The sequence below is a fragment of the Rissa tridactyla genome, chromosome 2 (genome assembly GCF_028500815.1).
Source record: "Rissa tridactyla isolate bRisTri1 chromosome 2, bRisTri1.patW.cur.20221130, whole genome shotgun sequence".
NCBI lineage: Eukaryota > Metazoa > Chordata > Aves > Charadriiformes > Laridae > Rissa > Rissa tridactyla.
In genome coordinates, this window is record NC_071467.1 from 151,572,583 (window position 1) to 151,589,973 (window position 17,391).

Here is a 17,391-nt window from a genome sequence, read left to right on the forward strand (position 1 = left end):
CTAGCCCAGGTTAATCAAAGCCCTGTCCAAAAAGCTCTCCTTTCTCACTTCTGCTGTGTTCTGTCAACACTTCATTTGTCCCTCCAAATAATAATTATAGATAATCTTCAGTCTCTCTTATATTAAAAAAAAAAAAAAGGCATCAACAAATCAGTGGAAGATTAGAAATATTTTGTCTGGTTTTAGGTTTGTTTTTTTTTTTTTTTCTTTTTTTAATCTGTGACAGGAAAATCATGTAACGAATGATTCAGTTTGAAGTTTATAAAGACACAAATGTGAGCCTGAATGAAACAAAGCAGCTGAGGGAGCTTCTCCAGAGGCCTAGCAGAGGACAATGGACAGAATGGCTTTTTCTGAAACTCTGTCACGTTACAGAGATAATTACTGTACTTTTGTTCAGTAAGGAAAGCTATTTCACTTCTGATTGGAAAATGATTTCTTGACTGTTGCTTCTTTAAACTAGATAAATTCTTTAAATTAGATAAAATTAGATAAAAATGTTGGAAATCCTTGCCCTTGTGCCAATTATAACCCTGTCTTCCTGTACTGGGTTTGTTTGTGAAATCCACACCTCTTTTGAGGGAGACTGAGATTTTTATTTTTTTTTCTAAATCATTGATTAATATGCAAATTTTCAGTAGTTGATAGGAGCTGCAGTTGCTGATAGGATTCAGAAGTACAGGAGTGAACTGCAATCAGTGTAATACAAGGCTTAAAGGCGAGAGTTGCCATACAGAAAGTGACTTAATGCTGGCGAAGGGAAGCAGAGAAGAGGGGGAGCCCTACCTGGTGCGTGCCGCTGGCGAGCAGGTGGGCAATGGCCTTCTGGGCCAGCTCCGTTTGTTCTTCAGTTCACTCGTATAGTGCTTACTTAGGCTCAAAGAATTGGACTTACCAGATTTCCAGCTTATAGTCATTGACAAATCATCAAAGTCTATGTGAAAGTGTGTTTTGCGCTATCTATAGATGCAAATAGCTGTTAGGAGGGGGAAGGGGTATGCTTGATTTGGCTGCAAGAAGTGGTGATGAGGAGTCCAGGTAGGACTAAAGCCTTGGTAGTATTTAAGCAGAACTGTGTGCTCTTCTGTGGCACGATTTTTTCAGTATCTATGTGTTGAATCAAGTGGTTAAAAAAAATGCTTTACGAGGAATCATGTATATACTCAATATTTTCACTACTGAAATTGCTTTAAGATTGCAAGATCCTTTTTTCCTTAATAATAGCATTTTCTGCTACATAAGTAATTCAGACAGATAATATGTCATCGTGTTACGTCTGCTCTGAAGTTTCTGTCTTTGCAAGATATTTTCTTATTCATTAAGACTATTTTGGAGAGATAGACTATCATTCTTCAAGGCCAACCGTGCTGTTTTCTCAGGTTGTTATTCCACTACTAAGGAAAATAGTCTGCAGTAGTTTTCTAGTACATCTATCAGTTTGCTAGTTCGTCTAAACAGCTCTACTGAGAAGTGAATGAGATTATTTTTTTTTTTTTTTCGTTTAAGCTAGTGCCTAAATGTAGTGTTCTTTTGTGTTAGAGTACATTTGTGGGTCTGTATTCCAACAGGAGGTCTTGGATATTCTCCTCTTCAGCACTTTCTCAATGCTTGTTTGAATCTTCCTCTCTCTCTGCTGGGGAGCTGCTGTAGTGTCGCAGAGTCAGCACGGCTCTGCAATCCTGGAAGCTCGTGGCATTCTCTTCTCATGCCTTCTTTGTGAACCTGACTTCTTCTGAAGCATGTGCTATGTCTGTGAAATGTTGTAATGGCTAGATGAAGGTTATTCTTCAACATGGGGGCTGGAGAGCTGGTTTGTCCAGTTCTCGGTCCAAAAATCTGGGTAAAATTGCCTTCACGGGGAGATTCGGTAGCTATCTGTGAATAATTTGTTGTATAGGGATGGAACACTGAAAATCCGGAGTACAGTTTTAAAGAAGTTTAACAACCCTGCCTTTGGAAGCATCTATCGTAAGTTACTTGATCTTCAGAGAAAAATAAGGTGTTGCTAAAGTGTGCTGTGGACTACATTCACAGCCTTTTGAAGCAAAGAGGTTAGCATGGCCAAACGTGTTTATTTCCGTAATATAGTGTCAGAAATACCCATTAGGTATCCAAGTAGATACAAGTTTTATTTAAATGTGTAGAAATTCACTAACATATAACTTGCCATTGTTGTTTTAGCAATGTATATCATCTTATGGAATGCATCTTTTGAAAATTAAACTTTTCCTTAAGCTTTGTACTTCCATTTAAACAGGGTAAGACCTTTCATAATCTCATGTATCCACTTGTTAAATAGAACACCAGGGAATGTCTACCCTTGAAATCCAGTAAAACACTCTAAATCCATTGCATATTTTTTGACTGTCTCTTTATTCATGCTCCTACACTGCAGTAGGTTTCTGGGAATGATGGCTCTTCATTATCTTGCAAAATGAAGAAGCCACACTTAGAATGTAGGTGGTGCTTTATTTCCCACTTCACACAAATAAATTATATAAATGGTCAGTGATTTAATATTTTAAAAGAATTGAAAATCAGTAATGTGAAAAATCTGTAATGTAAAAATGCGTATTGTAAAAATATAGCAGCTAATTAAAAATTGGAGAGACTTGTCGTACCACTCCCAGACAGTAATTTTCTACTGCCGATGTTTTGGTTGATTAGCTGTGAATATAAATGCAAAAAATTATGTGCATGTCATATATGAATATGCGTAATAAACTCATGTTATTCAAGATGCAAAGCTACATGAAGCAAACCAGATCATCCAAATTACATAATAAAACTGTGTTAATCTACATTTTGGTATCCTAACATCTCTTTGTAAACTTTATTTTCAGGAAGAAGTGAATTAGTAATGTTTGATACAATGATCTGTTGTGATAAGAACATGTAATCTCTACAAAGTAGTTACCCTGAATCCAAAAGTCAGGCCCCACATGTTGAAAACTGAAACCCAGAACACCATTAAAAATGCGCTTCTGTAACTATGTGAAATCAGAGTAAAGCCATAATGTAGCTTGTCAACTTATAAGACAAATTTAAAAAAAAAAAAAAATCCCTTCTCCTGTGTCAGAAGCAGGGGACAGCCAGGGGAGTTACGTGAATACTGGAGTGTTAAACCTATAGTTAGGCTAAATAGCTGAGCATTATGCTTTTGGCAAACCAGCTCTCTTTCAAGAGGTCTATTTAAGAAATTACTTAGATGTTAAGAAAAAAAGTTGTGAAATATGAAATGAAAATAAAATCACACTTTCTAAATAAATTTATTTTGCTGATTTATTAATTTAGATTATAGTTATGCAACAGCTGTTCAAAGTTGCGTAATTTATTGTTCTTTTAATTTAGGAATGAGTAAAGAAAAATATAAGGGCTTTATAAAGCATGAGACTCATTACGGTGGTATCTCTACCCTGGATACAATTTCCTAAATGCTGAAGACTTTTCTAGTGGCACCTTATGATAGTCATAAAACTTGGGGGAAAGAAAGAATTGCTGTAATTGGCTATTTTTGTATATAAAATGCGGCACTTGGGAGTATCATTCTCCTGCCTTGTATCTAAGAGGATCTCAAAACTTTATAAGCCAAACTGGTACTGCTGTATTACAGTCTTTTTATTATCTGTGAAACAAATATATACTTTATATAAATCTAGGTAATGATGTTATATAAAATCACCAGTATTATGAAATACATAATACACATTTCTGTAAACATGTCAACTGTGTCTTCCTGAAGAATTAACTTGGCCTAATGATGCCTGAATAAATGGCACAGGATTCGGGCCAGTTCAGGCACGAGTGGATGTTCCGTAACTGATACCCATGCAAGAGTGCCATGAGGATAGAGTTATTTCACACAGTGACTGAGCTAGCATCGTGGAGTGATTTTGGTTACAACTGATAATTTGTACTAACCTGAGTTTTTATATATAACGCTAAAACACGGCTGTTAAGTTTTTGAGTATGGATTAAGGTAATTATCAAACTGTAATTCAGATTAAGTCTTTAATGAGGGTAAATCTAAACAACTGTATTACAGTTATATTCAATTTATGCTACAGTTATGAACAGAAGTAGGATATTGCGCTTTTTAAGCAAGTTGGTCAGTATGAGGGAACTTGTACGTAATTTTGAAGCCTCCTACTATGGTGTGTGTCTGTATTTTATGCCTATATGTCTCTTACAATGAGTATCTCCATCTTGCTGCAATCAAATAAACTCCTGTAACTGATCACATTCTCCCAAATGATTGGTAGTCATTGGTACCTAGTACCAATACCCATTGGTACCTAGTAGCAATTAATGATGAGACAATTATCTGTGGCTCATCTTAAACTTGGTGACGTTTATCTGTGTGCAAGAATTAATTTTCACTGTAGTAATAAATCATCCATTTTTAAAAATCTGTGCCCGAGAATGTAATTCATGATCTTGCCTTTCAAATATGTCTCTTAGCTAACTTTTTTTATATGTGAGAAGTTTTATAAAGGAAAAAATTGTCAAGTATATGGAGTACAATGTGTTAGAAACAATGTGGTTATCTTATAAATAGAGCACTTTGGACATACAACAGAGTGCTACGATCACCAGTGTACCCGGTGTACAGATAATTTTTAAAGAGTAAGACTATGTAACCCATGGAAATATACTTCTTCCTCTCAGCTTCACCTCAGTTTAGTTTACTGTTTCCAGTTGTTCAGTAATTGGAGGTACTAAAAGATGAAGGCTTCACGATATTTATACATCTCGTGCTTAATTTTAATGATCAGCACGCTCAGTTATCTCAGAGCCACTAAACCATTGTGGCCGTCAGACGGCACTTGGCTGTGAGCAACGCCAGTCGGATGTGCAGATTGGTTTCTCCAGTCTTCTGAGTAAAATGATCGACTATAAAACTAATATTGGTGACAGAAATGCAAACTTACCTGGGATGAAATAGGACACGAGGGAAAGGTTCCTACTTTTCGCTTCTGTAGTTTGGAGCAGAGAATGACTAGATCATTGCTGCCTACCCAGAATTGGTCCCCACAGCATAGTCTTTGAAAATTCAGATTTTTTTAAAAATCATAAACATCAGGATTTTATCTATTTGATATCTATGTCAGTATAATTTTATGGGAAAATTATGTGTTCTTTAGAAAGAGAAAAATGGGCAGAGAGCAGGAGATTTAGTCAAAAGTTCCTGCCCGTGCGTTATATGGCTATCCCCACCTTCTATTTTGTATTTATTTTGTTCACATGCATTCACAAAAATAAATACTTGCAAAAACTTCCATGTTGCATAGGAGAGGTTTTGTCACCTATAATGAGTGAACGCTCTTCTGCGTTTTATGAGGCTACCTGAGGGACAGCATATCAAATGGGAGAGCTGCGAGAGAGAAAAATGACCAAGGTATGGCTTCCCCCCGATGAATGTTTAAAGCTGCAATGAAATTATTGGAATTTTTTTTTTCCATTACATTAATAAAAAAAAAAAAGCACTGGGAGGGGATATGTTCACTACTCTCAGTTGTTTTTAAATACTTCCTTAAAGTATTAAACTTACTTTAAGGTTTTGTAAAACTTCCTGACAGAAGCAGTTGACATGGAATTACACAGACGGAGTTAAGTTCTCATTTGTAGAAAGCTCTGCAACCTTGGCTTGTGTAATGGTGATTACAGGCAACAGCTACAGTTACTTTTCTCATATACCTTCGGCTGTCTTGTTTCTGAATGTTGATTTTTTTCTTATGGGACCATTTTTAGTATTTCCAAACCTTTAAGTACCTTGTGATAATACCATTTTTCAAATTATGCTGCCACTGAGAATTTTCGTATTTGCATGTAGAATTGACATCAATCCAGAGACTAGAAGGAGAGAATATTCGGACAGTAGTTAGCTTTTTCATTAGAAAAACGACCATCATTTGCAAATCCAATAGAGAAATTGCCATTGCAAGCCCCTCTGTCTCACTGAGAGACTGAAAGCCTTCGTTTTGCAAAGCTATAAAGCTTCCATTTTTAGCACAGAAGAGCTGCAGAGTAATGAAAACTACGTTTCTTAAGTTGCTTTTCTGAAGTAGCCCTAATAAGAGAAATACTTCAAAATCAGATTATTTTTATATGATAGTAAAGGTATACATATATAGATATACATTTCCAAATCTAATTTTAGGCTATCAAACCTGAAAATATATATGTAGGTATGTGTATGTATGTCTAAATAAATAAACATACGTTTTCCTGTTATTTTAAAGTTATTAATGGGCTAAGACTAAATAACTGAAATCCTTGTCTGTGTACTCTTTCCTTCTCATCTCTGGGCTCATGTCAATTCTACATGCAAATAAATTCTCATTTGAGCACTGGAGTTGATTTTAAAGTTGTTTCCCACCCTTGCAAGTTCTATAAATTTTTAACATGTAACACGAAGGCACCATGACAGCATCTGGAAAGCCATTCAAAGTGGGAGCGTCTAGTGTTTCTAGGAAAGGCTTATATAGTGTCCCAGGGTATGGGGATACTGTATAGCAGCACATCCCTGCTGTGATGGTATTGCTCAGGTGATGGACAGTTAAAACTATAAGGTATGTGGGCTACCTTAAGAGCTCCCAATTGGTGATGCAACAGTCATCTATACTAAGGCCTCTTGTTGCGAGGTCTCCCTGTGTAGTTTTGGTGATCCTGTCTAATGAGTGTGAAGCCACTGTCCCCAGTTAAGCTTGTCATCTGCAGTCTCAGGAGTTACCTAAACACCTATGGTTGCTCTGGTCAGGTCTTGCTAGGTGGTACTTGGTAATGTTCAGAGTTGTTGCCAGTCTGCACTGCACATGGGAGCAACCATGCCTGTGGTCTTAAGATATTTCAAGCGCATGGACGAAAAGGTTTTCATTCAAGAAGCAAGCCAAAGAGAGGAGATGGTGGTGGTCTCTCTTGTACTGGACTCTGTGTACTGCATTTGGCGACTTGTTACCAGTCCTAGAGCTCCATTGCCGTTCACTCACCTATAACCCTGTGCTGCAGTACTGAGTGATTTTGGGTACTCTGCCGTCCATGTCTTCTGCGCCATCGTTCTTCTGTCTCCCAAAGGTCCTTTTCAAGCTTTCCTGTGTTGCTATTGCAGCTTCTCTGTCAGGATGTTGGTTAGCAGTATAGATCCAGACTCTTTTTGGCGAGTATGGGATTCAGTCCATAGAACTTATCAAACAGCCTCATCCACTTTCATCTCTAACAGACGATGGTAGCCGCTTCTGGCCAGCATCTGGCACCACAACCTCTTGGCTGTCTGGAAAGACCACGTATAGCTTTCCTTTCAATTGCTGGTATGTCCCGCACTCAGGAGTCTGTCAAGGATTTGATTGATCCTGTCAAAAAGTAAATTGTGAAAGAGAGTATATGACCTGGTTGCTTGTAGGAAGGAGGAACAGGGTAGATGGCCCAAGAGTTCTCTACCCTCTACAGGCTGAGATTTTGGTGCCAGTCACATTTAATCATTTTTATAAATGGAATGACCAATGGAAAGTTTTATCCTTCTGACTCTGCAGGCAAGAAGTGTGTGTCCCTTCCACAGGTGTTTGGCTGAAGGTGCACGTCCTTCAGTGTCTTAAATCAAATCAGGACTGAATTTTTGAAGTGAATCTCCTGATTGTCCTCATTCCCTGTGCTTTGGCTTGGGAGCATGCCTTTTCTCTATACGAAATGAGAAGGTAGGCTCAGGGAGCTCTCTTACATGGGTGGCAGCCACTAATGAAAATTTACTCCAGAAGATCAGACTAGAGCTAGTTTTATTAAGAGACAGCTCTTGAAACACAGAGTGTGAGGATTAGGTCCTCAAGGTCAACAATTTCACCATAAATTTCTGTTTCTCTTCCACCACCCTGTCTGCCAGTGCGGGTACAAGCTTGCCGTCCTTGCCGTCAGAACCAGCGACTCTTACAAATCCTTTACAGTCAGTGGGACTTGTTTTCGGATCCCTCTCCTGACTTGGTGTTGGGCTCAGCAGCCCAGAAATGATACAGGAGTAACATTTCATGTCTTAGGTGTGTAGTTTGAATAGCTTGGGAGGGATGGAGGGAATACATATATTCTTCTGCCCAGAACTCATCTTAGTTATAGGCAAAGTAGGTAGTTGGCTAAAGCAGCTGCCTGCCAGGAGCAGCCAAATCAGCAGATTCCCCAGCTGCTCTCTGACTTTATTCACTTTCATGGCCAAAACTCCACCGTGTCTGCCCCACTGGGAAACCTAGAGCTGCTTCAGCTTCTGGGTTTCTGAATCGTATAGTACCAAACTCTCCTGTTCCAATAGAATTGTGCATATGAGACTAAATTAACCCTAAATCAAAGTAACGCTCAGATGAACAAAGGCAAGCAGCAAAAAATTTAATCACTGAGGCTGGAATATTTGCCAGGTTTGCTCCAGGTATCACTTATGTCATCTCAGAGTGTGGTGCCAGAGCTGTACCATCACCCCAATGCTGGGGAACTGGCCCTGGCTGAGATCATCAGGCTTTGCTCCAGACTTGGCCATATCAATAGAAAAATTCCACATTGAGGGTCAGTTTGCTTTTAATGTCAAATACTGATTGATTTTAAAACCATGATTTAAAATTGACAAGCAGAAAATTTGTAGTTACACCATTGATTTTAATGTGTGTTGTGTAAGCCGAGCCAAACATTCACTCTCGCTTTTGGTACAGCATTTAGAGCACGTTTGCCTGTGCAGTCCACTTTCAAAGCATTTATTTTAAACTCAAAGTTTCTTTGAGTTGACCAGAAGACCAAATAATCCAGTACCTGTGTATTGAGATGATTTATATACCTTAGTGCATATAAAGATTCTTGAATTTTATGGGTTTTACTGTGTCAGAATATTCAGTCAAATGTGTGTCGAGCTGTATTTGTCTGGACATTAGCATTCAGTTAAGAGGTGCAGAAACCGTTTGAACAAGATTTTTATTAGTTAAACAAAATTATCAGAAATGTGCTTGGTACGTGTAAATATTTAGACTTACATTTTTACAACTATTTACGTATTTATATAAACACATGTGGGAGTTGTACGTTTGATCCCTTCAGGCAGAGGAAGGACTAAATTCAGTTCCCCTTCTCCTGTGTGAGCGCGCTCACCTGTGTATGTGTCTAAATAAGCAGTGAGTCAACTTGTTATATATAAAATACGGTTCTATTCTCCAGCTATAGTACATATACTGTTCTTAAAAGCAGAATGACTTTTCTGAAAATTACAGGTATGTTTTTAAATTAAATTTTAAATGGACTATTTCAGAAACTAATCTCTGGCAAGGTTGTGGGGGTTTTTTCTTGACTGATTTACTTAAGAGTAGAATAAAGTTTCCTCACACTTTCTACATAACGAGATCTCGTTGTAGTGTATTTTTCCTGAGTTCAACAAGCTGCTTTGGGTAGTGTGTCCACTCCCTCTGTAGTGCTGCTGGCTGTCCCGATACCGCGGGAAAGTCGCCCTGCTGCCTGATGACATGATTGGGAAGCAGTGAATATTTTCACTAGGGGTTGCTTGTACTTGTTCGGGAAATAATGACGGTGTTTCCAAATAGCCAAGCAGCAGTCAGGCAGATAAAATTCTAGGTAGATAAAAGTGAAGCAATGTGTGTGGAGGGAGGAACAGGGTCCCGTGAGAACACGACTTGCATTATTAGAAAAGGGATGAAGAAGAAAACAGCAGGTTGTTCTGCGGCTATTCTAATCCGTGATGGGTGTGCATCCGCAATGCCGGGTGCAGTTCCAGGTTGTCATCTCTCCCTCCTGTAAACACAGTGGTGCAGCAGAACAGAAGAAGGTCCGGAGAGGTGCAGCAAAAATGATCAGTGGAATAACTTCTGCATGAGTAACAAGCGGCCAAGGACTCTTCACGTTGGAAGGGAGGGCTGTGCAATGAAGCCTATAAAGTCATGAACAGCATAGAGGGCACAGGTGGGGAGGATTTAGGGGACACCCACTGAATCTAAGTGCAGGTTCAAAATCAACAGAAGAAACTTATTCTTCCCACAACACAGAGCTGTGAAACTGCTTGCCTCAGAATAACGTGGATGCCAACATTTTCATGAATTCAAAAAGCAACCAGACAAATTCACAGAAAATGAGGCTATTGGGTATGAAGACAACACATCTCATTTAGGAATTCCAGAAGCCAAAAAACTACTGAAAACAGGTGAAGAATTTTAGGAGAGGCATCGACAGATGCCTTCCCTTTTCTTTTGTTCTTCCCTGTGTTTCTACTTCAGATGGTGATGTGGTTCTGTATATATTATTGCATGGAAAGTACTTATTAATTTCAAGTGTATGTATTAAACTGAGATGAAAAATATGAAAAGAACATAAAGGTCTAACTTTACTAAAGATACGGGGCAGCTTATCAATGGAGAGGCAGAAGTATGACATTTCATTCAGGAGTAGTAATAAAATGAATAGTATACCCTAAAAGCTAAATATAAAATACTGAATGTTAAATTATCAGGTTTCTGCCTTTGCAATATATGTTGCTTAGAATATTTTTAAGATTAGACCAAAGTAATATATAAATGCAGATTTTCAGTTGAGCTGACAGAGAGTAAATGGTTTTGAAGAGACGATTGTAGGCTGTCAGAGCAGAAATCCATGAACCAAGAATGCACTTCACAGAGCACACGAGCTGTTCCAGTTTGCGGAATCAAAGGTTTCTTTTCTAACAGGATTCATGAATAAGCTTTCAAATTTTTATATTAAAACTTGGAAGGGCTTTTTGAAGTAGGGTTTCTAAAAGATCGGAATCCCTCACACCTGTTCTAGATCTCCAGCATTTTCAGTGTTGAGATACTGAGCCCACACAACTCAAATGTGTTGGTTACATGTGTCCAACATCTTGAAAAATTTAAGAGTATTTGCATTGACTCACCAATTCCTAAAAGTTTATTTTTTCAATGGAAGTAGGTAGGGTTTTTGATTAAGTATGGAGAGGTATAAAAGAGCCAGGTAGTAAGAATGTTGGACCAGACTCTACATAAAAGACCGTGAGCGCTGCAAGTATTGAAGAAAAGATTGTAACAGATCAGGTTCAGAGCATCCTTCCCTCTGTACACTTCCAGATCCTGGAATGATAATACATAGCAGAGATAACAGATTAGTTCTGTTGAAGCCTGTTCTCTTTTTAGTGCAGTTCTGTGCTGTTGCCACCTGATCTCAAATTACTCTGATAGATATGCCACCACATGCTTTTTTTCTTGTTGAGTAAATTCCTATGAGAATTTGACTGATACGAGCTTCATTGGGTCATTCTTCGTGTTGGGAATGTCATCTTTCATGTCATCTAATGATTCAGAGGGCAGATCTGGAGAGGGGAGCAGTAAGCGGGTACCTGCTGCCAGCTTTTTGAGAAGCTTACCTTCTATTGCCACCCAGGTCACTTGCCTTTTTGGGGATTCTCCCATTATAGCATATGCTATGGAAACAGTGAGTCCTATAGTCTTTCATCACCGCAAGAGTAGTGTTCACCTGAAATTTCCTGGTTTCATTCGTTTTAAATTAGAGAACTAAAGATTCCTTTCCTTTAAAATACTGTCTTTGAATTTGACTAGATATATGTATTGTGGTTTTGTAGCTGTATTCAACCAGCAAAATAATATATTTCTCTGTTTTAGCTATTTAATTGCTAATTCCATTCAAACATATTTCCATTCAAAATATTTCAAACAGCATCATACATCTTCTCTGCATTTAGGACTGTAAAAATCCAGAAAGTAAAGCTCATTTTCTGCAATTCATTTTGCAGTCATTTACTCTTAGAGCAATGAAAGCTTCAACTACAGGTTCTCATTTACTCTTTAAGAATCAGGATACTGTAAGCAAGAAAGTGATCAACAGGAAAAGAAGTAATTATGGTTCAAAAGATATATTTTTCAAGTATTGCTTTTTAATGAATATTTCATCTTTATTTCAGAAGATACATAGTAATGATATAGAAATTATTTTTATTGAATAAATATTTAATCTTCAGTGTCATTTGTAATACATATGTTGAAAATGGGGCCTTCTTTTCTATTTATCTGTGAAAGCAAAGCTGAAACTAATAATGAAACTGTTTAATAGAATCATGTACATTTTTATGCTAAGGTTACATACTATACAGTGGATAGAATAGGTCCATATGTCTGTTATATGTCGTATGTGCTTGTCTGGTGACCTGTTTTCAGAGGCTTACAGCCATGGTTCATGATCTGAGTCAGGCTTAGCTTTTACAGTTGAAGATAAAGCGCGTCTGAAGCAAATGAAGATAGCAGCCTGCTACTACCGCCCCTTAGCAGGGCACCAGCAGCAGATCTGCATTGCTAAAGCTAAGCTTTGCAGCCGTGCAGGCACCAGTGTGGTACCATGTAATGGGATTTTAATTTTAATTAGCTAAAAATACAGTAAATTACAGGGTTTGATTGTTTTTTAACCATCGTTGCTATCACAGAATACTAATACATTCTTTGAAATCAAACACTTGACTTTGAAAGTCAAGCATTCAAAAAAAGTTGGAAAATGCCATAATGAGGATTGTTCAAACTGTTTTAATTTGTCCCTTGCATGTATGCATAACGATAAGATCTTTAATTATGTGATCACATAATTTTTTCACAGGAGGAATGGTGCCCAGAGAATGAATCAGGGGTGTTTATTAAAGGCAGCTGTTGCCTCCAGAACCCTTTCCTTAATTGCTGGAAAGCATAGTAATTTAAGTAGAGGGCTGCAGGAATCAAAAGCACGCTCTCTGAGGCATTTGAAAGCTCCCCTGAAAGACTGGATTTTATTCTCTCTCTTTCAAGGCGTTTTTATGTGATTCTGGAAGGTCACTTACTTTGGAGGTGATCTCTGTGTTTCGAGTTGCTGTGGCACGTGGGCGGGGGTACCTGGGCTCTGAGCACTGCTGCGTTGGGAATGAACACAAGTGCGCTTTGAATATATGAAATGCTGCAAAAATGCAAAGTCCTCTGAAAAGGCCCAAAATGCCTTACACTGACGTGGCAATGCCAGGATTGCCGAAAGAATCCTCTGTTTTTTAAGTAGCCAGTTTCTTCTCTGTAAAATGGAGATACCATCTCCCTACTACAGTTAATTATATGTTTTGAAGCATTCCTGCTGAATACCATGTCGGGAAATTATATATCATACATATATAATCCTGTAATTATATAATATGCAGTTATAATATATTGTATATAAGTATATATAATATGATATATAATGAGGAATCCCATTTTGGCTAACATCCTGTAGATGAGGCTTTGGGGAGACTGCTGGCTGGTGGGGATAAAAAGAACACGTAATCACTTTGCAATCTGAAAAAATGAGGCAGGATCCTACAAATACTCAGCTCACTCCAAAAAAACGAGCATTCCCTGCATGTTTGCCATCGCTGCGCTAGATGATGCATGGATCCTGTAGAAGGAAAACAGTGTGTAATCATTTAGTTAGAGTTGCGTATAGATAATGTGGATATATGCTAGATATATCTAGCAATTTTAAGTGCTTGACTTTCAGCCGCATTTGGCGTGTGAGTTGCCTGGCCATCCCAAATGTGCCAAGCCCATTTAGATGCAGGTTTGGCAGATTATTTCCCCCAGATTACACAAAATCCTCCACAAGAGGAAAACAGGATCATTAGAGCCAGATTTCTTGCTGGTTTTATTGTGTTGCCTTGTTGGCAACTGATCTTCAGTGGAAGGAAACAAAATCCCAAAGAACATTTGTTCTTCGCTTTTTATGGAGGACAAGGAGGTTTTAAATTTTGCTGAGTTAGCACATGAGTCAGCGTAGGGAGAATGTACGAAAAAATAGAGCCATAATGAGTAGATTGTATTTAAAATTAAAAAATTTATGATAAGGAAAAGAAGAGACAGGTTTTGTCTGTAAGTGTAATTCTGCAGTACAAACTTCCTGATTATTTTTTCATTTCCCATAAAAAACTACTCTAAGTCTAATATAAGGGATTCCACTTAATTTCCCAAACTAAACAGGAAAATTATTTTTAAAAAATCAAGTATTAATTATCTAAGTTACTGAAATCTGAACGTATGACTACATATATACATACACATACATACATATATATATATATAGTAGTTAAATTTTGGTCCCTGCTCTTACTGATCTCCTTTATGTGTGCCAAAGGTAAATACGTTGTTGTTTTATATTAATAATCTTCTACATCTAAGTGTCACAGTAAAACCCAGCAAAGATAACAGGCTAAAATAATTTTTCCACTTCCTCCTGTTCTGTGTGTGTTCTTAAACTTTTTTAAAATTTGCATTTGCTGTTGCTCACGCAAATAAATTCATAAATCTCTTGTGCTTTGGTGAGGGAGTACATGTATGTCTTCTCTTTCACCCAACATTACAGTATCCCTTTCAGTACCTCTTTTACTTTGCAACATCAGTGACAGAATATAAAGTGATTATCAATTTATCAATTGAAATGGAGCAGATACTAGTAATTAGGCAAGTTACCTAAATTTGTTGTCTTAGAAGATGTCAATACCATAAATAGTGGGGTGTACTACATTTTTCAAACAACGCTATGTGTATAAAGTATGGAGTGATTATTTTAAATTCAGAAAGCTCTTTTGTCATGCTTCTGCATGGTTTAGATGAGACATTTTTCTCCTGAATTGCGAGGAAATGAGACAGTAGCTTGTCAGTTCATAATGTTATTCACTTGCCCTGCGTAAATGCGTTTTTAAATGCCTAGAATATCTACTTTAAAAAAAAAATAAGCTAACTTCAGAAGAGCAGGAGTCTAGTTTGCTATTTATCTACCTTAATAGGGAGGATGTCACATGGAAGAATCAGTCTGGCTTCTCATGTGCTACCAGTGACAGGATGCTGGTATCATAAAGTAGCGTGATTATGTGCCTCCCAGGTATAATTGTGATAACCACTGAGGGAGTACCGCAGCCAAGACAAGTCTTGCTAGTTTATTCATTGGTAAATTTATTCTCTTTCTTAAACTGCGTTTTGAAGCATTTCAGTTAGAAGTTCAAACTTGGCAGTCAAGAAGTAATACACATATAGATCTTCCATAAATGTTTAATAGTTTAACTTCAGTACGACTAACAAGACATTTCAACAGATTGTGAAAGTAATTTTTTTCTTACTACATAATCCTTACAGTTGAAATTGAAATGGCTGTAACCGATCTTTTGTGCTTACAAATTAAGGCTATTTTAATAATAATCTGCTCCCGTATGAGAGAAACATATATCGTTGTGTAATCCTTTATCTGCAAGACTCTCACAATATGATCTCCAGGCTGAAAAAGTAGAGTTGTTTCCTTTTCATGGTAGCTGGGGAAGGCGTTATGTGAGATTTCCTTTCCAAGTCACCTGCCGAATCTTTAGTGTGGTCTTTGGGTGTAGCTAGAAGAGCATTTTAGCTTGGATGAGGAGAGCTTTAGCCCTTCTGAATCAAGTCTCGTTATTGTTCCCATTTATTGCTCCTTGATCCACATACCCGGACCGTGGGGCTGCCATCGGTTGGAGGAAGAGCCAGCGCGAGGTCGGTATAGGGGAGCAGAGCTAGTGTGCGGAACTGCAGACTGCAGACAGGGGCTTGCTTCGTGGGACCGGAGCGGAGCGACCCAGCCACCCTCTCTGGGCTGTGCTCAGCCTGCGGCCGCCTGGTCCTCGCTCCCAGCGGTTTCCCTGCAGTTTTGTTCCTGCCGTATCCCCCTGATTGCTGTATACATACAGCCTATCCTCATTATACACATCTGTCTGTAACAAAACGTTGTTTATGAGCATTAAGTGTTTCACAGACTGTTGACTGGGCCATAATATTCTTAAAGGAAACATACAGTAATGCTGATATCCAGATTGGAATGAGGCCTAATGCTTCATTGGGGCCCAGAAGACAACTCTGGAGTTGTCCACTGCCTTTTCTCACGCAGCCTTGTGCCGGCTGTGGAGAAATGAGAGATACTGTGTTTCCTCGCAGTGGTGGAATCCCAGCAGCGGTCAGATGTATCCTTGTTCGCCGCCATTACGTCCAGGTTGCTCACAAGCCGCTGCCATCCCCATACGGAAGGAAGAAATAATAATGTGACTCCATAGAGATGCCCCAGATAAAGCAGTGGACCACAGTACTGAAAGCATTGGACCTCTGTGCTGTAAATTAAGACTATGTTGATTGGCATTTTGCTTTTTGTCTGTCCACAGTCACCAATTATAATAACGTGGTAGAAGCAAACTCAGATTCAGATGATGAAGATAAATTGCATATAGTGGAAGAAGAAAGTGTAACCGATGCAGCAGACTGTGATGCTAGTGTGCCAGAAGATGACTTGCCAACAGACCATACAGTATTACCAGAAAACAGTGAAAGAGAAGGGAGTACAAACGGTTGCTGGGAAGATGAAGGTATGTTTGTTTTCACTGACGATGCTATGTAGGGAAGGGTTTCTAAAGTAAAAACTCAATAGAACTTGTTTTTGTCACTTTGTTACTGAAATAACATGTAATATTCACAATTAAAAAAAAGAGGTTTTCTAACATATTTATTATAACATATTTTATGTTCTTTATTTAATATTTGAGGCAGACTTGGAGGTGCATTCATTCCACTTGCATTGTTAAACAGAAGCTTCAAATCTGCGGACACGGCGTTCTCAAGGGTGATCAGAGACTAGTTACTTGCTTTTAGTTTTTCCAAGTCTTTTTGTGTTGCAGGTCTCTGCTGTAGCTCCCGGTAAGGTTCAGGGTTTGCTCTGCTTCGGGAGTAAGCAGTAAGCCAAAAACATGAAACAAAATAATATTCAGATGTAAATTTCTGCCTGTGAGCTGCATCTGCCTTTTCCCTTGTAAAATATAGCCAGAAAAAATAATGTTTAGATTATTAGTTTTAGAATTGGCTATCTTATTCATAATGAATCTGTATTTTGAAAACAGTGGAAGGAGGTAAATGTTGTACATACTATGCAGCAGCTTTAAAAGCTGAAAATTTGAAGCAATCAGGAAATGGGCCCTTTTTACTGTGGAATCAGATACTGAGTTTCATAATCTCACACAGCATGCTTACATTTGAGCCAAATTGGGATAAATGCATAAATTAGTGGAATTTATTGCGGAATTTGGCCTTAATCCCCTGAAAGATACAGAATATTTTCCGGCATATCCATGTTTGTGTCTGAACTCCAGCCGCAATTCTTTAGCATCCACCTTGTTAAAACTGGTGGTTTAAGACAAATCGCATGACCTCACATCTAAATAAACAGAACGCAGTCATATGGTCCCTAACTGCAATCCAGCTGAGAGAGAGCAGCTGAGAGTTCAAAGAATAGCATCAACTCAGCCTGTTTTTACATAGCTGCTATTGCCAAGGGATGCTGTGCAGGGAAATGAGTATTTTGGAGCTAAATTAT

The 17,391-nt window shown here is 38.2% G+C and overlaps 1 protein-coding gene across 1 annotated transcript in view; it reads left to right on the forward strand.

The window, feature by feature from the left end:
- Positions 1 to 17,391, forward strand: part of ZEB1 (zinc finger E-box binding homeobox 1) — a 125,552-nt gene that overhangs the window by 83,820 nt on the left and 24,341 nt on the right. The window contains exon 2 of the mRNA XM_054193275.1: positions 16,190 to 16,390. Within this exon, the coding sequence (XP_054049250.1) occupies positions 16,190 to 16,390 (201 nt within the window). The remainder of the gene's footprint in view (positions 1 to 16,189; positions 16,391 to 17,391) is intronic.